Genomic DNA, 24,616 nt, shown 5'->3' with positions numbered 1-24,616 from the left:
GTAATGTATTTCTCTTACAGTCAATTTGAAAGGGAGGATAGGGATGAATAAAGCTACTTTTATACATTAGGCTGTCACCCTGGGGCATTGTGGAGCATAGAGGATAATTGGGTATTAAGTTGCTTTTGCATTTGGGAACACTTGTCAGCAGCAGATGTTGACAACAACAGATGTTCTTTTTTAAAAAAAAAAAATTTTATTGATTTTTTTTAGAGAGAGAGGAAGGAGGAGGGAGAGAGGGGGATTGCCCTTGGCCAGGAATCGACTTGGCAACCTCCTCCTGGTGCGCAGAATGACAGCCAACTAACTAAGCCACACCAGTCAAGGCAGATGTTCTTATGAATAGAAATTTCTCTGGATTAATATGTTTGCTTAAAAAACAAACAAACGGAGAAGTCTAGAAGTGCTGCCAGGAGGGGAGGTAGAGATAAATGTGCTCTAGGTGGTGATGGTTTATTCTGTAAAGACCAGTGTCTAATCATCAATCAAATGGGCCCCCTAGCTGCCTGGCAGATTGGGTGTTGATAAGTAAAATCTGTCAGACCTCAAACTAAGTGGGAGGTTTTTTTTGAATAGCTGTAATATCTGGGGCAGTGGGAAGGTTATGGTTCACGTGGTGCATTTCCTGGAGACAGGAATTGTGCTTGCTGCTCCGGGCTTTTCCCCAGCGTGCCTTGCATGCTCACTCTGGGAAGGTGCTCAGTAACTCGTGAAAGAGCTCGGGGGGAGTAGCTAGGATATGAAACAGTGTGTTCCCCTGTGCAACAGTCAGAGCCATATTTTAGAATATTTTCAAAGTTCTTCAAGTATTTGGCTTAGCTTTATTTTATTTTATTTTTAAAATATATTTTTATTGATTTCAGAGAGGAAGGGAGAGGGAGAGAGAGGGAGAAACATTAATGATGAGAAAGAATCATTTATCGGCTGCCTCCTGCACGCCCCCTACTGGGGATTGAGCCCGCAACCCGGGCATGTGCCCTTGACCAGAATCGAACCCGGGACCCTTCAGTCCGCAGGCCGACGCTCTATCCACTGAGCCAAACCAGCTAGGGCAAGGCTTAGCTTTATTTATTTATCTTTTCACTTGCTCAGGTTTCTTCCAGAAGCAAAGAAAAGTAGATGTGATGGTCAACATACGATATTTGGAAAAGTTTTCCCCAGATGGGTTGGGACCTTCCATCATCCAATTTATTTTAGGAAAGAATTGCTACTTTGTTACTGAAGACTCAGCTGATTCTCTCTGGAATCATCACCTGCTTTTCCCTTTCCTGCCGTAGCCGTTCAGCAATGGATTAGTGACTGTGATGGTCCCCCAGCTGCGGAGGGAGAATAGTCTCCTCTTGTGGAACGTCTTTGACTTGAACACCCCTGTCCATACCTTTGTGGGGCACGATGACGTGGTGCTGGAGTTCCAGTGGAGGAAGCAGAAGGAAGGTGAGTGGGAGAGAAGACGGCCGCCTGGTTTCCTTCTGAGCCTGTTCCACAGCAGCTCAGTCGGGGTTGGCTGTGTGATCCAATGAGGAGGATGCAGAAGCAGGGCTGGCTTTAGGAATCAGTCAGGGTCCACCACCCTTAATCACAGATCGGCAAAGGGGTGTGTGGGCTGTGATGCTTCTACGTTTCCTCCTCTTCTCGTCCGTTCCGTGGAGTCTCTCTCCTGTGTGGGAAAGATCTATAAGAAATGGATAGGCTTGCTGTTGGGTCATTTCTAGGGCTGAAAACTCTGGGGTTACTACCCTCAGAACTCTCTGGCAGTTTCCCCTTGCTACTCTGCTGACGAGGGAGAGCCAAGGTCATCACTGCCCCTCACATATTCCCAGTCTCATCACAAACACATAGTGGTATTTTACCACCCGTGCCCTTGAAGGTAAGTTTGGTCAAGTGACATGCTTTGAACATGAAACATGATGCGGTTTCTTTTGGGTTGAAGTATTAACAGCCAGTGTGCAATTACACACTCTCATTGCCTCTGCCACGCAGCTGGCAAGACTCCGGATGGAGTCGCTCCGGTCAGAAATGAGGAGGTAGAGATAGAGAGTGAGCATAAAATCCTTGCTTTAAGCTACTGAGATTTGGGGTTGTTTGTGATTACAGCTTAATTAGCCAGCCGTCACTAATGCCTGGTCAGAATTACAGTGGGAGTCAGGCAGCCCTCGGCCTCAGTTTCTCTACCAACTCACCATGCAAATTTAGTTGCAGCCTCTCTTTTTTTTAGTATATATTTTTATTGATTTCAGAGAGGAAGGGTGAGGGAGAGAGAGAAACATCAGTGATGAGAGAGAATCACTATCAGCTGCCTCCTGCACACCCCCCACTGGGGATGTGCCTGCAACCAAGGTACATGCCCTTGACCGGAATCGAACCTGGGACCCTTCAGTCTGCAGGCCGACGCTCTATCCACTGAGCCAAACCGGTTAGGGCAGCCTCTCTTTTCTTGAGATCTTCCTGCCATGCTCTCTAAATATTGTACAGAACAGAAGTATGTTTCTTGGTCTTTCCATATCACAGAAGGAAAGCCAGGCAGTGCAGTGGTGTGACTTGTCCAGAGCCCAGGAAAGGGCTCTGGTAGGACTGGGGTTAGAGCAGTCAACTTCTCACCCCAACTTACTTGTGACTCTCCCAGGATTGTTTTTGAAAGGACTCTCTTAACCACCTTCTTAATTTTATTTATTTCTGTAATATCTCTTGCTTCTAGAAACATGAGGCTGCATGACTTTGGCTTTCAGCGTATTCTCTTGCATTTTGCCATAGTGAACAGATGATGTGGTTTCCCCACTGGCTGAGAGAGGTTGGCCTGTAATTTTGGATTGAAATAAAGTTTTTAGCAACCAATTTTCAGTTATCTATGTCTATATGCCAGTAGGGTGAATTGTATAAATTGGGACTCTCTAGCCAGTAGTGAAAAATTTTTTTAAATATTTATTTTTATTATATTTTATTTTTCTGTTGTTAATCCTTACTGGGTGTTATTTTTCCATTGATTTTTAAAAATATATATTTTATTGATTTTTTACAGAGAGGGAGGGAGAGGGATAGAGAGTTAGAAACATTGATGAGAGAGAAACATTGATTAGCTGCCTCCTGCACAACCCCCACTGGGGATGTGCCCGTAACCAAGGTACATGCCCTTGACTGGAATCGAATCTGGGACCCTTCAGTCCGGAGGCCGAGGCTCTATCCACTGAGCCAAACTGGTTAGGGCTCTATTGATTTTTAAGGAGAGTGGAAGAGAAAGGGAGAGACAGAGATAAACATTGATGTGAGAGAAACATCAATTGGTTGCCTCCTGCATGAGCCCATACCAGAGCCTGGGACAGGGAGAAGCCTACAACCAAGGTACATGCCCTTGACTGGAATTGAACCTGGGACCCTTTGGTCCACAGGCCGATGCTCTATCCACTGAGCCAAACCAGCTAGGGCCAATAGTGAAATTTTGAATGTAAGTTATAGGGTTTTGGTTTTTTATTCATTTTTTATTGTGAAATATATCACCCATCCATAAAATTGCATAAAACACATACAGTTTAAAAAATAAAGTGAAAATCTATGTAACAACAACCAAGGTTAAGAAAAGAACATAGTTAGAACTCCAAAAGCTTTCTGATCACAATACTGTCTCTTTTCCTATAGGTAAACATTATCCTAATGCTTATGATAGTGATTTCTGGTTTTATCTTTTTAGTTTTACCACCCATTTTTTTCATTTCTCAAAATAGTTTAGGTTTGCTTGTTGTTGAACCTTTTGTGAATATAATCATCCTTTATATATTCTTGTATTTTACTTTTTATTTTTATGGCCATGTCTTCTTAGTTTTTGTTGTTTTTATATATATTTTTTTTATTGATTTTAAAGAGAAATGGAGAGGGAGAGAGAGACAGAAACATCAATGATGAGAGAGAATCATTGATCGGCTGCCTCCCGCACAACCCCCGCCGGGGATCGAGCCCGAAACCCAGGCATGTGCCCTTGACCGGAATTGAACCTGGGACCATTCAGTCCGCAGGCCAACACTCCATCCACTGAGCCAAATCAGCTAGGACATGTTGTTTGTTTTTAAGAATGGTTTATTGATTTCTAGAGAGAGAGGAAGGGGGGGGGGGGAGAGAGAGAGAGAGAGAGAGAGAGAGAGAGAGAGAGAGAGAGAGAGAAACATCAATTTGAGAGCGTAACATCTATCGGCTGCCCAAACTGGGGAATTGAACCGGCAACCTTTCAGTGCAATGGATGACCCCCAATCAACGGAATCACACTGGTCAGGGCTGTCTTGTTAGATTTAAACGGGTGTATAGAAACGTTGTTTGAAGGCAGTGACAGAGAAGGAACTTTTGTCCCTCACTCACCCGATTAACTTGGACAGATTGTGTTCTTTTGTTTCCTCAGTTTCCCCATCTGTAAAATGAGGGAATTGGTGAAATTACTTCTAAGTTCTTTGCTCTCTGAAGATGCCATGAAGTAGATTCTAGATACTACATAATTTCCCTGAAATGTCCTGACCTTTCATAAAGCTCTTTCATAAAGCACCCTGAGCCTGTCAGAATAATTTTCCTTTGACCTGACCTAATGTGAAAATATAATTCAGTTAACTCAAAACATTAAAGATTTATTATTCATTTTATAAAGAGATGCGTCCACCTCTTTTCCAAAAAATTTTAAACAGTAAGATGCCAGGATGCATTTAAATCAATTCATTTTGCAAAAATTGTATTCATCCCCGGCTCTGGAGCATATAAAAGAAGAACATTTGTGGAGGTGAAAGTTTAATGTGGCATTAAACCCCAGTATCACTCTTCACCTGCTAATTTGCTAGTTATTATTTCACCTCATTTAAGTTTCTGCTCAAATGTGACTTCCACAGGGAGTCCTGTCTAAAAATAGCTTCCCTATCAGTCTCTCTCCTCTATTTTTTTTAATAACACTGTCACTACCGACATTTTATTACATATTTATTAGTTTGTTTATTTCCACCACTGGTACGTAAGATCTACAATGTCAGAGGTTATTGTATTCATGCTGTAGTGGCTATAACAGTTCATAAATATTTATTGAATGGATGGATGAAAGAATGAATGAATCAATCAATCTCACTCCATTGCAACCTGTAGCAAAATTGATGTTTAATTTAGAAAATTTTCCAGAACTTTTATTTGGTGATTTCTAGGGTCCAAGGACTACCAACTGGTTACGTGGTCACGGGACCAGACCTTGAGAATGTGGCGGGTGGATTCCCAGATGCAGAGGGTATGTATTCGTTGCTGTTGTGGAGGAATGTAACCAGATACACTAGAAACTTTAAAAAATACAGAATTTGGTATTTGTGGAAGTTAGAGGATACATGATAGATATTTAATACGCACTTGCTGGTAGGCCAAGTGGCTGTGTATGCCACAATGAGCCTCTGAGGTCTTCAAGAGCCAACTTCAGTATTAAGCACTTAAAGGCTGAAGAACCTCTGCATGTCTTTTCTTTTCCTGTCCTGGTATAGGAGGGTGTGGGCAGCATACTGAGCAAATGGCCCATGGGCTTCATTTCCTTTTCTTCTCAATGGGCTAGGAAATTTACCAGTGCACTCTGTAGTGTTCAGAGCCCTCCACGTCCATCAATGACACCTGTTCTATGAAGCCTTTTCCAATTTTTGCCCCATGAATGATACCTGTTTCTTACATGAACCACATTGGAAGCGGGTATGAACTGCTTTGCTCTGCCTCATCTCAGTGTTCTGTCCTCTCATTCGGTGGCTACATTTCTTGAAGTCAGGAACCATGTCCCACTTGTATTCCTCCTTCACAGCGCTCTGTACAGAGTGGATAGAAAATGGTAAAATTTGCTTAGTACGAAGTCATTCTTGAGCATTTTTATTCATTATCATCACCTTATTGTTTTTCAAATCTATTTTCTCCAAAAAGTGCCATTTGCTCTAAATGCTCTGAAGGTTATTATATTTTGGGGGTTAGCTGAATAACTCCATCAAGGATTAGAATTAAAAATAATGTTTTTTGAGGCTTGCATAAACTATGAACAGGATGAAAAAATTCCATGGTAGAATAATAGACTCTATTCTCCTGTGTATTTAATCAGGGAAAGTTGGTGATAGATAAAACCTGTTTTGATTTTATCAGTTTTTGTCTGATATCTCTATCTTTTGTGATTCCCATTTTTTTTAAAAATTGATTTTTAGAGAGAGAGAGAAAGAAGGAAAGAGAAACATCAATGTGAGAATGAAACATCGATCAAATGCCTCCTGCCGGGGTGGGGGTGGGGGAGGTGGAGTCTGAAACTCAGGCATTGCCCTGACTGGGAATCGAATTGGCAACCTTTTGATGCACAGGACGATGCCCAACCAACTGAGCCACACCAGCCAGGGCTGTGAGTCCCATTTTTAGGTGAGAACTCTAACCCAACATGATGACCATTTCCACTGACTTCTCTGGACCTAGATCTTCTACCCTTCGTTGCAGCTTTGTGCAAATGACATATTAGATGGTGTTGATGAGTTCATCGAGAGCATTTCTCTTCTGCCGGAACCAGAGAAGACCCTTCACACTCAGGACACAGATCACCAGCACAGCTCAAGCCATGGAGAGGAAGAAGGTAATTGGTCAAACTGATGTTTTACGTGAGGTGCCCTCTGCGCATTTCAGAGTTGTAGAAGATACCTTAGAACTGCTCTCTGACTCAGTGTCAGAGATGTTTGCCTACAATTGAACCTCTCTCCCTTGCTAGTCTTAAAGGAAGATCCCCTGAGCAGTCTCCTGGAAGAGAAGAAATCAGATCAACCGGGACTGCCTCAGACTCTGCAGCAGGAGTTCTCCCTGATCAATGTGCAGATCCGGAATGTCAACGTGGAGGTGCTCCGAGTCTAATGAATTGTCTCATGCTCACGATGGCAGTTGGTGGGAGAGGGGACTATTTCAGCTATGATTTCAGCTAGCGAATAGCTTTGCTGCTCTTAACAGATAATTCTCTCTGCTTACTTTTTATTTCCTGGGTTTTCTAAAGAACTTGATATTTTACAAATGCAGATTATTTTTCTAACCATATTACTGTCTCATAAGATGACCTAAGGGATAAACTGATGCTCATGTGTCTTAAAATCTTAGATGCTCATGTGTCTTAAAATCAACACCTCCTTTACTGTATGTGAAGATACTTAGATCTGGGAAGACTTAGTGATTTGACTCAAGTTACTGGTCAAGTTAATGACAGAACTGAGTTTGGAAGCCAAACCTCTGACTCTCCAGGACTTTTTGTGCTTTGCTGTCCAATCTTCCCTTAAAGCCAGCCATGTCCTTGGTCATTCAGAGTCATAGTAAGAGGGTGACCAAACCTCTTTGTTCACTTCACACATGGAGAGGTTTACTCTTTTTTTTTTTTTTTTTTTGGCAGCTGTTCTTTGCTTCAGGGAATTGAGTCTCTATAAAGAAGTTTTAAAACTTGATTAGTTTTTCTTTTGCCCAGATTCAGTTAATGGTAGGCATCAATATGTACATTTGCATATCTCATTCGGCGTTTAAAACAACTGCAACAAGTGCTTTTATCCCCACCTTTCTGATGAGGAAAGGGAGACACTAAGAGATGACTTGTCCAAGGTCAGCAGCTATTTGGTGGAAGAGATTTGAATATCTGTCTCCAGATTTCCCACACGTGTGGCTCTCTTCACTGTGCTCCACATGTCTTCTCTAGTTGACAGCACAGGCAAACGAAAGAGATAAGGATTCTTAGGTTAATTGGCTGTCTATATCAACTCAGTTTATACACCTCTGTCACAGTTGAAAACAGCGTGGATACCTGGTGATCCAGTTTAAGAAGGAAATCTTAATTCTTTTCCCAGGAGAGCTTTTTAAAAATTATTGGGATATAATTCACATACCATATTTACCCTTATAAAGTGTATATTTAGTGGTTCTTAATATAATTGTTAGAAATAAGGTGAGCCCCCCAAGTCAGGGGTCCTGGAAGAACACAAAACATACTCGAGAGCCAGGCAGCAAGGCAAACATATTTACTTCTACGTAGAAGCGTGCACACACATGGTCTGGAAGCGCGTGCACACCAAGCAGGTGGGCTGCTTGGGTTTATAATCCCTGACGCACGTGACCTGTCCTTTGCTCTTGATTGGAGCTCAGGTGCACAGTCTTTCGCGATTGACTAATTCAAAGGGAGGGGTTGGCCTTTGCTGTTTCAAGATGGCAGCCCCCAGGGGAGCTGCAAGCCATCTGGCCAACATGGCGACTGCCAAGTCACGCAGTCCAAAATGGCGGCTGTCTAAACTGCTCTTTGGGCCGAAACCGGTTTGGCTCAGTGGATAGAGCATCGGCCTGCGGACTGAAAGGTCCCAGGTTCGATTCCGGTCAAGGGCATGTACCTTGGTTGTGGGCACATCCCCAGTAGGGGTTGTGCAAGAGGCAGCTGATCGATGTTTCTCTATCATCGATGTTTCTAACTCTCTATCCCTCTCTCTTCCTCTCTGTGAAAAATCAATAAAATATATTTAAAATAAATAAATAAATAAATAAATAAATAAATAAATAAATAAACTGCTCTTTGGCAGAAAAGATGACTTGTTTATTCTCACATAGTCACAAAGTTGGGCAGTTATAACCACTGTCTAATTCCAGAGCATTTCCATCATCCCCAAAGAAGTCCTGTATCCCCAGTTACTCCCCATTTTCCTCTCTCCCTAGCCCATTAAATACTTGACTAATCGGTCCATTTTTATGGATTTTCCAAGGAGTACTTTTTAAGTTGAGTCAAGTATTTAACTTTTTCCATGCTTTATTTTCCTTTCTCAAAATAAATATGTTTCAGCCTACCTACAACTTTTAGGATGAAGCTTTTTAAAATCAGAATAATTTGTACTTATTAAAGTGGTGCTAAAATTAATGAGTTGTCCAAATCTTCCAAATTAATTTGTTTTTGGAGTTTTACCTTTATCTTTGGAGATTTCAGGAACTAGGAGCATTCAGTTAGCTGATTTAAAATATATTTTTATTGATTTCAGAGAGGAAGGGAGAGGGAGAGAGAGATAGAAACATCAATGATGAGAGGGAATCATTAATCGGCTGCCTCCTGCACACCCCCTACTGGGGATCGAGCCTGAAACCTGGGCATGTGCCCTTGACCAGAATGGAACCCGGGACCCTTCAGTCCATAGGCCAACACTTTATCCACTGAGACAAACCAGCTATGGCCAGTTAGCTGATTTAAACCCATTTGCATCTAAAGACCCTTCCTGGTTTGTCTCCAAAGCAGTTATATATTTGTCCCTTGCAGATGGATGCAGCGGATAGGAGCTGTACAGTGTCTGTGCACTGTAGCAACCATCGTGTCAAGATGCTGGTGAAATTCCCTGCGCAATATCCAAACAATGCCGCCCCTTCCTTCCAGTTTATCAATCCCACGACCATCACGTCCACAATGAAAGCGAAGCTGCTAAAGGTTGGGATCTGTGTTCACATATTCTCCTTGATGTTTGTATGAGAACTCTGCTCCTGAGCATGAGTAGTGAAGTTTAATGAAAAACCAACAGGTAAGATTTGGAAGTCATCTATCCTGACACACTGCCATGTTAACACTTGCTATTCATTTTGTGTAGAAAACATTAGAGCAGTGGTTCTTGACCTTTTTGGGTCATGGACACCCTTTGAAAGTCTAATGAAAACTATGGACCCTTTCCAGAAAAATCTGCACAAATATTGCATATAATTTCAGAGATAATTGTCTATGAAATAATATGCAGCTCTATGATTACTGGTACATTTAATTGGCTCAGAGATCTCATTAAAACTATGTATTACTCCCAGGTTAAAAACCTTGCAATATAGTTTCATTTATCTGGAAACAATAGGCAAGGTGTATTCTGAAGATAAAATATATTTTGTAATCAGAAAAAAAATGTGTAAGGTCATTAAAAAAATCCATTCCAAATCTTAGCTGTTGTAAATTGTGCTGCTGTGAACATAGGGGTGCATATATCCTTTCTGATTGGTGTTTCTGTTTTCTTGGGATATATACCTACAAGTGGTATTACTGGGTCAAATGGCAGTTCCATTTTTAGTTTAGTAAAAAAGAAGCAATTCTTACCATTTCAACACCATGGATGGAACTGGAGAACATTATACTAAGCGAAATAAGCCAGTCAGAGAAAGATAAATATCACGTGATCTCACTCATTTATGGAATATAATGAACATCATAAACTGATGAACAGAAATAGACACAGAGACAAAGAAGCATCGAACAGACTGTCAAACTACAGCGGGAAGGCAGGGGAGGGTTGGGGGTGGGTAAGAGATCAACTGAAGGACTTGTGTGCTTGCATTTAAGGATAACCAATGGACACAGACACTGGGGGGGTGGAGGGTGAGGGCATGTGCTGGGGGGTAGGGGAGGCCCAAGGGGGAGGTCATTGGGGGGAAAAGGAGGCATATGTACTACTATTTGTAATATTTTAAACAATAAAAAATAAAAAAAATCCATTCCATAAAAAGAGACAGTGCCATCCTCAAATGAGGCAGCTGGCTGCACAGGTGAGTGTGTGAAGAATGGCAGTGCCTGAGTGGAGGAGGGGCAGCCTGGTGGCTGGTCTTTACCCCTGCATGTGCAGAAACTCGATTTGTCAGTTCACACAGAGCAAATCAGGCAGAATTCCCATGAGGAAGCCCCAGGAGCTGGGGATGATACACCTTTTGCAGTGTGAGCAGCATCACATAATGAAGTAACTGAGATGTCCTGACAAAACCAAGCTGACCCGAATGCTCTTCACCTTTTGCCTAGTTTATTTCATATGCACTTAATCTGTCTTCTTGGAGTATGATCTATAGTAAAACATTTTTATTTTATTTTGCAATTAGAGTTTATATTCAATATTATTTTTAATTTTAGGTATACAGTATAGTGGTTACACAATCATGCATTTGCAAAGTTATTCTCCCCGATATTTCTAGTACCTACCTGGCATCAGACCTAGTTATGTAATTAAGAAAATTTTCAAGTGTCATAAGGACCTCTGAAATGCTAATTACTCAGATTTTGTGGTATTTGACATTTTATACTTGGAATTTGAATATTTCATTGTCTCATTTGGACACGTAAAAAAGATTTGGTATAAAAGTGATAGGATTAGGAAGTGTTCTTAATTAAAGGTTAAATTCAATGCTGTCCAATAGAAATATAATACATGCCACTTGTAATTTTAAACTAAAAACAAAATTAAAAGATTAATTAATTCAACAATATTTTTATTTAATCCAGTATATCCAAAGAATTATCAGAGCAACAATGTAGTCAGTATGAAAATGAAAATTATTGAGATAGTTTACTTTCTGTTTTTTGGTACTAAGTCTCCAACATTCGGTATGAGTTGTATACTTACAGCACATCTCAGTTCAGACAGCCACATTCCACCTGCTCGGTGCCCCATGTGGGTAACAACTTCTGTATTGGACAGTGCAAGTCCAGTTTACATGCCTGTCTTCAATATGTGTAAGTCAGCTTACATGCACAGCATGTGCCTTAAAATGATGGATTTATATTTTTAAAGAACCACAGAAGAAGAAAAAAGATACATCTGTTCCCCCTGGCTTATTATACATGTCACTCAGAGCAATTTTCAGTTCAGCCCAGCGGGTGTTCCTTGTAAGGTACTGAGATTTCTCATGGAGGAGAGGTAAGGCAGGGGATGAGGAAAGGAGTAGAATGTTCACTTAAAGAATATTCATTCCATTACTAGAAACGTGCCCTCTAAAACCAGCATGTGTGCCTGCCTAAGGAAAGGGCTTCTCAGAGTGGGTTCAGAAATGAGTCTTCTCTCCGAGCCTCTAGAGAAGGTGGAAGTAGTAATTTGAGTGGGAAGCTTCCGGCACAGCCGTGCTCCAGTCTCCCTGCTCTTCACCGCTTCCGGCTGCTTTGAAGAATGTTGCTATTATTGACTGTGTTTTGTGCCTTTTCCAGATCCTGAAAGACACTTCTCTGCAAAAAGTGAAACGCAACCAGAGTTGTTTGGAGCCCTGCCTGCGCCAGCTCGTCTCCTGTCTTGAGTCTTTCGTGGTGAGATTCTTGTACCAACCTGTGCTTTGGTGTTTTGTATAATTTCTTCCTCCCTGGGCACCTGATTTTGTAACAATATATCTTTATTTATTTTGTAATTCAGCTTTTGAGACAGATTGTGGTTTTTAGTCTGTTGACTTTTAAATTTCAGAATCAAGAAGACAGTGCTTCCAGCAACCCCTTTGCGCTCCCAAACTCCGTCACACCACCCTTACCCACGTTTGCCCGGGTAACCACCGCCTATGGGTCATACCAGGATGCCAATATTCCCTTTCCTAGGACCTCGGGGGCCAGGTTCTGTGGAGCAGGTTGGTCTTTTTTTTTTTTTGGTTTTCTAATTCTAGATTTTGGGAGAGCAATTTTTCTTTGTTTTTATTTTCTGAGAACTCAAAAAAACTTCTATCGTAGTGTAATATGGTCTGATGCCAGATTGGCATCTGTGGACAAATCCTACGAATGTTCACCAGAATTACAGTCTTGAGAGGATGAATTTGGGTCTCACTCAGAGTCCTGATTCTTAACAGGGGACAGGTCCCCTGACCAGGTAATATAAAATACCTGTGATGACTTTTTCCAAAATACATGCATCCCGTCTCCTGGATCCTGACCTTGGTCCTTGTTAAGTATGGCTGCAGTCATGAGCCTTTGCACCTCATGGAAATGTGTCCTGTCCTTCAGGTATATTGAAATAGACAAAAGATTGACCAATGCTGCCTTAGGATTTCCCATGTCTGGCTCATTGACCTTGATGTGCACATGTGATGTTTCCTTTGTCAGGGTATCTGGTGTATTTCACAAGGCCTATGACGATGCATCGAGCAGTGTCCCCAACAGAACCTACTCCGAGGTGAGTCTGGGAGATACAGCTGTAAGCTACATTCATGAAGTGGGCAGACATCTGGGGATGAACTTTGAGTTTGTCTTTAGACAATTTATTTTATCTTCAGTAAATATGTATTATAAGTTTATTTGAGAAAGATCAGATTCATTAAATTTTAACTAAGCTGAGATTTCTACTATGAAGTTACAACCAAACCACTAGAAGGAGTAGTTTAATGAAAGCTGTTGTCTAAACAAGGCAAGTTTCTTTTATTATTATTATTATTATTTATTATTTTTTTTTAATCCTCACCAGAGGATATTTTTTCCATTGATTTCTAGAGAGGGTGGAAGAGAGGGAGGAGGAGGGGAGAGAGAGAGAGAAACATTGATGTGAGAGAGACACTTTGATTGGTTGCCTCCCATATGCGCCCCTACTAGGGCTGTGGAACCTGCAAATGAGGTATGTGCTCTTGACCGGGAATCGAACCCAAGACCTCTTGGTTCCAGGGCAAACGCTCTAACCACAGAGCCACACTAACCAGGGAAATAAGGAAGTTTTAAATTAAAATACGAAAGCTCTTCTTTTCCCCCCCCCCATGTCCTGGGGAAAGCCACTGTTAACAATTTAGTGTGTTTTCTGTTTAGTCTTCATTATTTTTCTTCCTTTTTCTTTCTTGAGAGGCAGTCTAGTGTAGCAAGTGGGAACATGGACTTCAGAGCCAAACTGCTGGATCCAAATCTTGGCCCTGTAGTTATATGACCTTTGGACTGTGCTTGATTTTGCTCAACAATAACTTTCGGGTGATAATGGCACCTACCTCCTTTACTTACTGTGGAGATTAAAGGAGTTAGTCCCTATAAAGCATTTAGAACACTGCCTGGCACATAGGGAGTGCTCTAACTGCGTTTCTTATTATTACTGCTTTAAAAGAAAAAGTTTCATTTAACAGTTTTATTGAGATATAATTCACATAGTATACAGTTGACCCATTTAAAGTGTATAATTGAGTGGTTTTTAGTATACTCACAGATATGTGCAGTCATCACTACAGTCACATTCTAGACCATTTTCATTATCTCAGAAAGAAACTTCTATCCCCTTAGCTATCACCTCTCCTCCTCTATTCTTCCAAACTCTAATCTACTTTCTGCCTATAAATGTACCTATTCTGGACATTTCATATAAATGAAATCATATAGTATGTGGTCCTTTGTTTCCTTTGTGACTGGCTTCTTTCATTTGGTGTAATGTTTTGAGGATCATATATATACACATACCAGTGTATGCTCCACATTTTATTTATTCATTCATCAGTCAATGGGCATTTGGGTTATTTCTACTTTTTGGCTATTATGAATAATGCTGCTATGAACATTTGCATACAAGCTTTTGTGTGAACATATGTTTTCACTGTTCTTGGGTATTAGCTAGGAATGGAATTGCTGGATTATATTGTAAAGTTTTTTCTTAATAAACTTTATCATTTAGAGCAATTTTAGATTCATAGCAAAATTGAATGGAAGGTATCGAGTTTTGGTATACTCCTCCCGCCCACTCACACAACATCCCCCATACTACTGTTTTGTTTTTAAAAAATATATATTTTATTGATTTTAGAGAGGAAGGGAGAGATAGAAACCCCAATGATGAGAGATAATCATTGATTGGCTGCCTCCTGCACACCCCCTACTGGGGATCGAGCCCACAACCCAGGCATGTGCCCTTGACCGGAATAGAACCTGGGACCCCTCAGGCCGCAGGCTGATGCTCTATCCATTGAGCCAAACCAGCTAGGGCATTCTACTGGTTTTTAAAACTTAAATATGTTTTATACAATAGACTTCTGGTTCTACAGTGTGGTGACCATAACTTGTAAATCCTACTGCTACAAACACCTGGATACATTGGTGTAACATATTAGCATACTTACGAATGAATAGCTGAGCTAACAAGAAAGGAAGGAGATTGAACCAGGTGCGTGAGCAGGTGCCTCTGCTGTCCAGGGAGTTTGCCAGTCTCCTCAGTAACCCAGGCAGATGAGACACTGGTCCCACAAAAACTAGGAGTTAAGAGCTAGAGACATATTATCTGGGTTCTTTATTTGAAAGGTTCGACTAGAAAACAATCACCTCCTCTCTAAGAAAAGCAAGAATATCTGGATCTGAACTTTGGATCAGAGGGGAAATGTTCCTAATTAGAATGTTTTTCATACTAGCAGTATTTTATTGACCAGCACCCAAATCAAGAACCAGCACATTGCCCTCACCCGAAAAGTTCCCTGGTCCCTGTGCCCAGTGGAAACCACTCCTCTGACTGCCGTCATTGTAGTTGAGTTTTGCCTGTGCCTGAATTTCACCTAAATAGACTCATGCAACATGTACTATTTTATGTCTGGCTTATTTCGCTGAACTTAATGTTTTTGAAATTGATCCTCATTTTTTGCATGTATCCATTGGTTTGTTGTATGAAAATAAAACAGCTTGTTCATTCCTACTCCTATTGCTGAACATTGGATTATTTCCAGTTTGGGGCTATTTTGTGTAGACCTACAAATAAAAGTCTTTTTATGGATGTGCGTATTAATTTCTCTACCCAAGGAGTCAAATCCCTGGGTCATAAACATAAGTGTATGTTTAATTTTATTAGAATTGCCAAAAAGTCTGTTCCCAGTGGTTGTACCGTTTTATACTCTTTGCCAGCAATGTTTCAGAGTTCTGGTTGCTCCACATCCTCTCCAAAACGTTGCCTTTTCAGTTGTTTTTACTTCAGCCATTGTGGTAGGTGTGTAGTATTGTGGTTTTAATTTGCACAACTCTGGTGATGACTGATGATGTTGAGCCACTTTTGTGTGCTAACTGACCATTTGGGTATCTTTTATGATGTGCTTTTATTTTGCCCAGTTTTTGGACAGTTTCTATTATTTATCTGTAGTAGTTTTCATTTTGGTTGCAAATCCTTTGCTAGATGTATTGATTTTCTTCTACTCTGTGGCTTGTTTTCTCCCTCCTTAGTGATTATTGATAAACAGCATTTTTTAATTTTGATGAAGTCTGTGTCATCACTTTTTAAATTTTATAGTTAGTGCTTTTGTGTTCTATCTGAAAAAATCTTTGCCTATCCCAAGGTCATGAAACTATTCTTCTGTGTTTTCTTTCAAAAGTGTGTAGTTTAAAATTCCTTATTAAAAGTCTGTAATCAATTTCAAATTAATTTTGTGTATGATATGAGGTAGGAGTCAAAGTTTTTTTGTTTGCTTTTTTCTAGTAGAAATATTTCATTGTCCCGGCACCATTTATGGAAAAGATTTTTCTTTTCTCATTCTGAATTGATACCTTTGTTGAAAATTAATTGGTCATGTGTTTGTGGACTCTTTTCCCCTTAATCTGTTGGTCTCTCCTTATGCCAATACTAGACTCTTAATGTAGCTTTACATAGTAAGTTTCCAGTCTGATAGTGTGAATCCTCCAAGTGTATTATTTTTATTCAGGATTGTTTTGGCTATCCTAGGTCTTTTACATTTCTATAAAAGATGCAATCAGCTTATTGGTTTCTCTGATAAAGCTCAAATCTTGATTGGAATTGTGTCGTCGCTGTCGATCAATTTGGAGGAAATGGTTATCTTAATAATATGTAATCTTCCAATCCACTAACTTGGTGTACTTCTCTGTTGTTTTGGGTCTTTAATTTCTCTTAGCAATATTTTATATTTCCTTTATTTTTTAAAACCATTTATCCCCCCTGTATCCTTCTCCACCTCCCCCAACCCCTCTACCCCCAAAAATCATCACACTGTTGTCCATGTCCAAGAGTTGTTTCTCTTTTTTTTTCTTTTTAAATATATTTTATTGATTTTTTTACAGAGAGGAAGGGAGAGGGACAGAGAGTTAGAAACATCGATGAGAGAAACATTGATTAGCTGCCTCCTGCACATCCCCTACTGGGGATATGCCCACAACCAAGGTACATGCCCTTGACCGGAATCAAACCTGAGACCTTTCAGTCCGCAGGCCGACGCTCTATCCACTGAGCCAAACCGGTTTTGGCTCTCTTTTTTTCTTTTTGATCAATCCCTCCAACTCCCCAACTCCCCTGAGAGCTGTCAGTCTGCTCTTTATCTATGAGCCTGTCTCTATAATACTTTGTGTTTTCAATGCATATTTTTTTCTATTAAATTTGTTCCTAGGTATTTGATGTGTTTTGATGCTATTGTAAATGAAATTTTAAAAATATTTATTTTCTAAATATTTGTGTCTAATATATAGAAAAACAGTACATTTCTTTTTTGTTTTGTTTTGTTAATCCTCACCCAAGGATATTTTTTCAGGGAAGGAAGGGGAAACAGAGAGAGAAAGATGGATGTGGGAGAGACACATCGATTGGTTGCTTCCTGCATGTGCCCCAATGGGCTGGGCTTGAACCTGCAACCCAGGTACATGTCTTTGACTGGGAATCAAACCCAAGACCCTTCGGTGTGCAGGCAAACATTCTAACCACTGAATACCAGCCAGGCATAGTAGATTTTTCTATCTAAAAAATCTACTATGACCTTGTATCTAAACTCACTTATTAGTTTTAGTAGTTTGTAAAGTACTTTAAATTTTCTATGTATGTAATCAGGAACATTCTCTGCTTCTGCAGGTAAGGTATTTTTCAGTTCTGAAAGTTCTGTTTAATTCATTTTTTGAGAGTTTCCATTTCCCCCCCATTTTATCCATCTTTTCCTCTTGGTTTCATCAAGTGCTAAGAACGGCACTGCTTAAGAAGATGGAAAGATTAAAGCCAGTATGGATAATGCTGCATTTTCAACCACAGATCTCTCTCGGCCTTGTCTGCTTATCATACTGGTTTGATTGCGCCAATGAAGATCCGCACAGAGGCCCCTGGGAACCTTCGTTTATACAGTGGGAGCCCCACTCGCAGTGAGAAAGAGCAGGTCTCCGTCAGCTCCTTCTACTACAAGGAGCGGGTAAGCAGCAGAGCCTCGGCCTTTGATTCCTATCCCTTCCCTGGATTCTTGTTCTTTGTCTCCCTGCTTGCCATGCACAGCAGCTAAATTAGCAATCCCCTGTACACTTTCACTGTCATAATTAGTTTGTTAAAGAAAGACCATTGTTTTGTGCCTTTCCATTGGCTTTACCTATTAAAATTGTATTTGGGAGGAGCTCCCACTTAACCCTATTCTTGTAATCCCCATTAAGTTGATCATTCTTTCAGATAGAATAATTGAGCTTCAGATCTTCCTTGGTATTCTGATGTTCATCAACAAATTAAGGGGTATTTCTGAGGGCTTGGGGTCTTGCTGTATTTGCAACTTCATATCTGTGAGAAGTTTTAAAGTTAATTTCTAAGAGGTTTTATAGTTTTCCTAAGTCTACGCTGAAGTACCCATTTGAGTGGACCAGTTTATATAAAAATCACTTGAACCTGGCCTTATGTTCCTGGGTTCTTAAGGAACTCATCGTCCCTGAAGTAGCTATTAAGCTGTCAGAAGCCTTTAGTGACGACAATGTAGAGAGTGTTGGCAGAGCGTAGGAAGGACTCTGAGAACTCTTTCTTGTCAGATTGAGAGTCTGGTTTAAACCAGCTTTTAATTGACATGATGTTTTAAACAGAGTTACCAATGAGCTACTCACAAACTCAGTCCAAAGGGATTCTTTGCTGTTGTCCTCCACTAATGAGGAAATGATGGATTGACTATAATTTAAAATTTTTAAATTGGATTATTTTAAATAAACTAATTTCTAGCAAGTGTTAGAGGTGTCATCACTCTGATTGCAGCTATACTGTCTAACATTCCTGGTTCTCTCTGATAGTTGGCCGTCTCTGACTTTGTCATCTGAAACGAGTGGCAGGTACTGATGCTTGAGACAAGACCAGACTCGGGCAAAACCATTCAGTTGAACAGGGACCATGATTTTTTTTGTTGCCTTTCTGGCCAACTTTCTTCACATTTCTGCTGAAATGAATCCCCCTTGCTGTCACAGACCTTCTTGGGACACCATATCTTCCCAAATTTTTACATTGAAAAAAGTTATTTTAAATGCAAGCTAGCTGGTAGCTGCCTAGATGAGTTGATAAACTGGTTGGAATTAAGGCATTTTTTAATTGACATCATGGTTGGATAAATATGGGCATTTTCTTTAGCATTAGAGCCAGGTTGAAGAGATCTTTTAGTTGAATCATGTCATGTGCTGCTCATGCTTAGATTCGGATTGGGCAAAACACACAGACTAGCACTTTTGACTCTGTGACAGTGTGTAAAGAAAGGCCATGTCGAGTCAAAGTAACTGCAGTTCCCAGTTGGGATCTCTCCATATGTGGAAGCATTTGTAATGCCCACACTCATGTGTTGGATGGTCTGGCCTCTTTTACTACAAACAGCACAATCATAGAAGGACCAAAGGAAGGATCGCGGTATTTCAGTTTGGGGTCGTTCCCACTGTGCTGCTTCTCTACAGGAAATGGGCTGTGATAATCCCCGAGGGTGACATAGTGAGTGGTCTTTCAGTTTTATTTCAGATAGTGAGCAAGTAAAATGGGAGAGACCCTTTTATTATAATTGTATATGAAACTTTTATATTGCTATATAACCTATGTACAGGAAAGTTCATAAATCATAAACATCTAATTCAGTGAATTAATAGTCATACTGGACAGGAAATAGAAAATTACAAAAACCCCAGAATCCCTGGGGAAGGAAGGCACATTTCAATGGATGACATAAAGTAGTTATTAGGTTAAAACATATGAAATGGGTGCTATTTGACCATTTTTGACCTTAAAGAAAAATTTTAGTTGGTTCAACATAATATGTTAAAATGAGCAAGTCAGTTATTTTGTGATGAATCTGAAATAAATTCATCTCTCCTTAAAGCTTGTTCATGTCCATCCCATTTACATGGGCAAAGGGGGAGGATTAAAGAAATGAGATACAGCCATGATATTGTCCATCAGCCTTCTTATCTTCCTTATGGACAGCAATACGGTTCTGTGCCTTAAGGATTATTTTCTGTTTCTCAGGTGTCTAGTTTCTTGGGTCAAATAATAGCACTATCATTACTTTAGTTCTGGAAATGATTCCAGTTTACTAAATTTTTGTGTTTTTATTTTCATCCCAGATCTTTCATCTACATATTTCTGTTCTCTTTTAGATCTCTATCCCTGAGATCTTGAAAAGGCATTTAAAAATATTTTTATTAATTTTAAAGAGGAAGAGAGAGGGAGAGATAGAAATATCAATGATGAGAGAGAATCATTGATCAGCTGCTCCTGCCCTCCCTTTACTGGGGACCAAGCCCACAACCCAGGCATGTGCCCTGACTAGGAATGGAACTGTGACCTGGTTTATAGGTTGACCCTCAGCCACTGAACCTCACTGTTTGGGCTGTTTTTGTGATTTTTAACCTGCCCTACTTAGGTTATGTTATATTCAGCCAAATGTTCTCCAGATGGAATTCCAAGGTTGCTCCTAAAAATTAAAAAAAGTGAGACATTTAAAAAATATATATATTTTTAATTGATTTCAGAAAGGAAGGGAGAGGGAGATAGCAATACCAATGATGAGAGAATCATTGATTGGCTGCCTCCAGCATGCCCCCCACCAGGGATTGAGCCCGAAACCGGGGCATGTGCCCCGACTGAGAATTAAACCATGACCTTCTGGTTCATAGGTTGATGCTCAACCACTGAGCCACGCCAGCCAGGCTGTGAGATACTTTTTATAGGAAGTTAGAAAACACAGAGTGCTGCTAACATTCATTTGGTAACTGGACTAACTATTAATAGTTGATGAAATATTACTTACTCTATGGAAAACCCAGAACTTTTACGCTTTTACCCTATAAACATTAAAAAATTTCTGCAACCTCCCACATTTGCTTCAGTTTATGTTATGAAAATAGCCCTAAAGTAAATAACTGGGGAGGTCTTGAAGTTGCTAGAATAATTTCTGATCTCCATAAACAGTGTGTATGCTCCCAGTTTCACACTGATGCTCATGTTGTTAGGGAGAATGCCCTTAAGAGTGTAAGTCCTCAGCCTTAGCTCCCCTTTCCCTGCATTTCTCTGGGGCTCTTGCTTCCCATGGCATCACTCTAAAAATAGTCCTGCGGTCCCAAGGTCAAGGTTTCCAATTTCTCCAATGTCCTTTAGCTACGCACCCAAAAAATGTGGTATTGAGTGTATGGAAGAACTTCTTCCTTTTTAGGAATGGGAATATTCTCACACATACACATGCCCCTGAAAGGGCAAGCAGAGTCCTCCACTGTTTCTCCAGTGGCCCTGTGATCCTAACCCTCGTTAGTTCCTTTGGTCGTAGTTCCTTTGTCAGAGCAGTGTGGACATCAGCCCCTTATATGTTGAAATGTGTTTTGGGCTGAAGAACAATGACATTGAAGCTGGGCTTGGAGAGTGATGGGTTGGGTGGGAGGGGCGGGAATCCATCTACTGCTGTATTTCAGTTCAGATTTTGTAGCATTTCAATCCTGATTTTGTAGTATATTATGGTATCATTTAATCCATCAGATGTGTGGGAAGCTTTCATTTTATTCTATATTTTTCCCTTTTAATTTTCTTGGTGTTTTTCTTCCCTCCTCCTGGGTGTAACGTTTTCACACACAGATGTCTCCTCGCTCTGCCCGGCGACGTTGGTCCATACAAGCAATTAACGACTTCCCGGTACTGTGCGCTGTGCAAATGCTCTCCTTGACTAATCCTGTCTCTGCCCAAAGGCCCAAGAATAAAATGCCACCTGCCTGGCTTTGAGGAACCTGAAATGACAGGCTGGCTGGGTTTCAGGACCAGCAACAATAAATTCTCATTCTTGGGAGTCAGGTGCCAAGGACTGCCTCCTGGTTCCCTAACGGTTTCAAATGGGCGAATACTGATACCGTTAAGGATTGTGAATGGACTTCTTTGAAAAGGAAGCTCAATACTGGGTTTCTTGGAAAGAACCCCGATTGTAAGCCTTCAGCTACCTGATTTCATTTGGAGTATTTGTATACTATTTGTAGAGCTTTCAGAGCCTACCTTTGGCATTGGGAAGCAGAGGAAGATATAAGGGGCTTCCACCATTGTGTCTGTTTTTATCGTCTTGGTGTAATTCAAAGAGGAAAGTGCCCATCTCATCCACTGACATGACATATAAGCTAGTTTTTATTTTTTGGAAATTTTCTGGAACAAATTTTTCCCCATATCATCAGTTTTTGCATTGACAGTCAAACCTAGACATCCTCTCTTCCTTTCCTTCCTTTCTTCCTCACTCCTATTGCCCATCTCCCCTCTCTGTCTTCCTCTCCCGCCCCCTTTACCAGTCAGTAGTGCCATGGTGACCTCAGGCTGTGCAAGGCAGCCTTGAGGCGTTAGCGTAAATTTCATTTGGTGTAAAAAAATACCTAGGGGGGGATACTTACCTGGCAGGGGAGATACCATGATCACGAAGGTGGTTTCCCCAGGGCGAGGCTTATCCATTGCACTCCGGATGTGCTGACCCCTGCGATTTCCCCAAATGTGGGAAACTCGACTGCATAATTTGTGGTAGTGGGGGACTGCGTTCGCGCTCTCCCCTAAAAAAAAAAAAAAAAAAAAAGAAAAAGAAAAAAAATACTTAGGGGGGTAGTTCTATAGCCTTTTCACATAAAAACCAGTTGAAATCAGGAGCCCTGATTAGCAGTACCGCAGCTGCCGGCAATTTGCAGGTGGAGCTGCCAGCATGGCCACCTTTCCTCCAAAGGCCTGTACCAGCCAGCCCGACAGCTGACTTCCACTGGCTTTCCCAGCAGGCCCCCTGCTGCTATTTAAACGGGAACTCATCAGGACTCCCTGCTCACTCTGCTGATTATGCACTGTTGGGGTTGCTGCTAAGCAGTTGGTGGCTTATTCTTGGGCTGTTTTTACATTTTACCCATTTATTGACATCCATGTTGCCTCCGGTTGTAGCAGTAACACTGGTGGTACAGTCGCAAGCTGGCTGTTGGTTGTCATTCAGTGCTATTTGCACCAATGCCTCCCTCCCGCTTCCTCCCACCCAACTCCTTCCCTATCCGTCCTCTTTCCCATGATTCCATGAACACCTTCTTGGTATGTTCAGAGGAGCACCCTGGTGCTCATAATGTGATAATTTGTCTGTCTTGCTTTGTCTCTCCCCTCAATCCCTGCTCATAATCTGTGGGAAGGGGCATTTTCTCTTGATGGGGCATTGAGAAGACCTAAGAGAAATGCAGAGTCCTTTGCCTCCCATAAGTACTGATTTTACTGCACAGAAAAGTATCCATGTGTTAGCCGTCAGAGTGGGACTGGAGCAATGCAGGAGGTTTAGAGGGCATTTGGGCCACAGTGTCCTCCCCTCACCTGGAAAGATCAACCACACTCAGACTGGTGTGTCATGGTTCTTTGCCTGTCGTCACCTGACAGTTGCATAGATAAGAGAGACTCCTAAAATTGCCACTAGATATTAAGGGGAAAGGAAGTCTTGGGAAAATGTGGATGGAATATGAACCCTTTTAATTGTCAAAGCTGTAAAAGAAACACCGTGAAAAATGGTCCATGCTTGTTAGGGAGCAGCAAGGATTTGAGATTTGGCTTGTCTTCATTTAGCAGCCTTGTTTTATCTGACTCCCCAAGAAATTGGCCACTAGACAGGATTACTGAGTGAACCCTGTAGCAGGAAGGGGAGGTATTTCGTATGTTAAAACCACCAACCAACAAATTTAAAAAGAAACTGTTGCCCTAGCCGGTTTGGCTCAGTGGATAGAATGTTGGACCATGAACCGAAGGGTCCCGGGTTCGATTCCGGTCAAGGGCACATACCTTGGTTGCAGGCTCGATCCCCAGCCCTGGTCTGGGTGCTGGCAGGAGGCAACCAATCCATGTGAGAGAGACATCTTGCATCGATGTTTCTGTCTCTCTGTCTCTCCCCCTCTTCCCGCCCCCCCCCCCCCGCCCCCTCTAAAAATCAGTGGAAAAATATCCTTGGGTGAGGATTAACAAAACAGAAAGGAAGGAAGAAAGAAAGAAAGGAAGAAAGAAAGGAAGAAAGAAAGAAAGAAGGAAGGAAGGAAGGAAGGAAGGAAGGAAGGAAGGAAGGAAGGAAGAAAGAAGGAAAGAAGGAAACTGTTTTGTGACTGGTTAAAGATCTTTGATAATGTTTTATAGTATTCCTTGCTAGATTAAATGAATGAATACTGCTGTCCCATAATTGCTTTCATAGTGTGATTCTTGGTGGCAGCTATAATTAGGTGGCCCTGTGTTGGGGAAGCTTCTATTATAGGCTCAAAGGCAGCTTATTGAGGTTTCAGAAACATCACCTACACATCAACCAGATCAAACAGAGAAGCACCTAGAAGCCTGGTGTCTCAAGAAGTTGACAGGAAGTCCCAGGAAATACAGAGTATGATTTCTATAATTCAATGAAGGGTAATTGTAGGTAGTTGTTTAAGACAGCTGCCTTTATATTTTCATCAAGTACATATTGATGACTCATATTAGTTTGTTTCTACTGATCTCCGTGACCCAAGACTGCAAATGGGGGAAGAGTCCTAAGATAGCTCATTGGACTCTGAGTCCTCTCTACGAATGTACCTAATCCTAACAAGTCCATTCAGTGATTAAACAGTGTGAGGTGCAGGCCCTTGACCTGACCTGAAATACAGCACCTGGGTCTGAGCCTGGCATGCCCACTGCCAAGGTGTGTAGCCCTAGAAGCTGCTTGCTCTGCGGATCTGCAGCACGCTGCTCTGCCTTAGTTGAAC

General features: G+C 41.2%; 1 protein-coding gene across 1 annotated transcript in view; it reads left to right on the top strand.

The window, feature by feature from the left end:
- The window catches only part of WDR59 (WD repeat domain 59), a 78,773-nt gene that overhangs the window by 37,207 nt on the left and 16,950 nt on the right, over positions 1-24,616 (top strand). Inside the window, exons 10-18 of the mRNA XM_079800711.1 lie at positions 1,278-1,434; positions 5,160-5,239; positions 6,457-6,589; positions 6,722-6,846; positions 9,272-9,436; positions 11,951-12,046; positions 12,198-12,354; positions 12,824-12,893; positions 17,682-17,835. Of these exons, the coding sequence (XP_079656837.1) occupies positions 1,278-1,434; positions 5,160-5,239; positions 6,457-6,589; positions 6,722-6,846; positions 9,272-9,436; positions 11,951-12,046; positions 12,198-12,354; positions 12,824-12,893; positions 17,682-17,835 (1,137 nt within the window). The remainder of the gene's footprint in view (positions 1-1,277; positions 1,435-5,159; positions 5,240-6,456; positions 6,590-6,721; positions 6,847-9,271; positions 9,437-11,950; positions 12,047-12,197; positions 12,355-12,823; positions 12,894-17,681; positions 17,836-24,616) is intronic.

Source organism: Cnephaeus nilssonii (assembly GCF_951640355.1).
Source record: "Cnephaeus nilssonii genome assembly, chromosome: 20".
Lineage (NCBI taxonomy): Eukaryota > Metazoa > Chordata > Mammalia > Chiroptera > Vespertilionidae > Cnephaeus > Cnephaeus nilssonii.
This window is presented reverse-complemented; position numbering and strand designations above follow the sequence as displayed.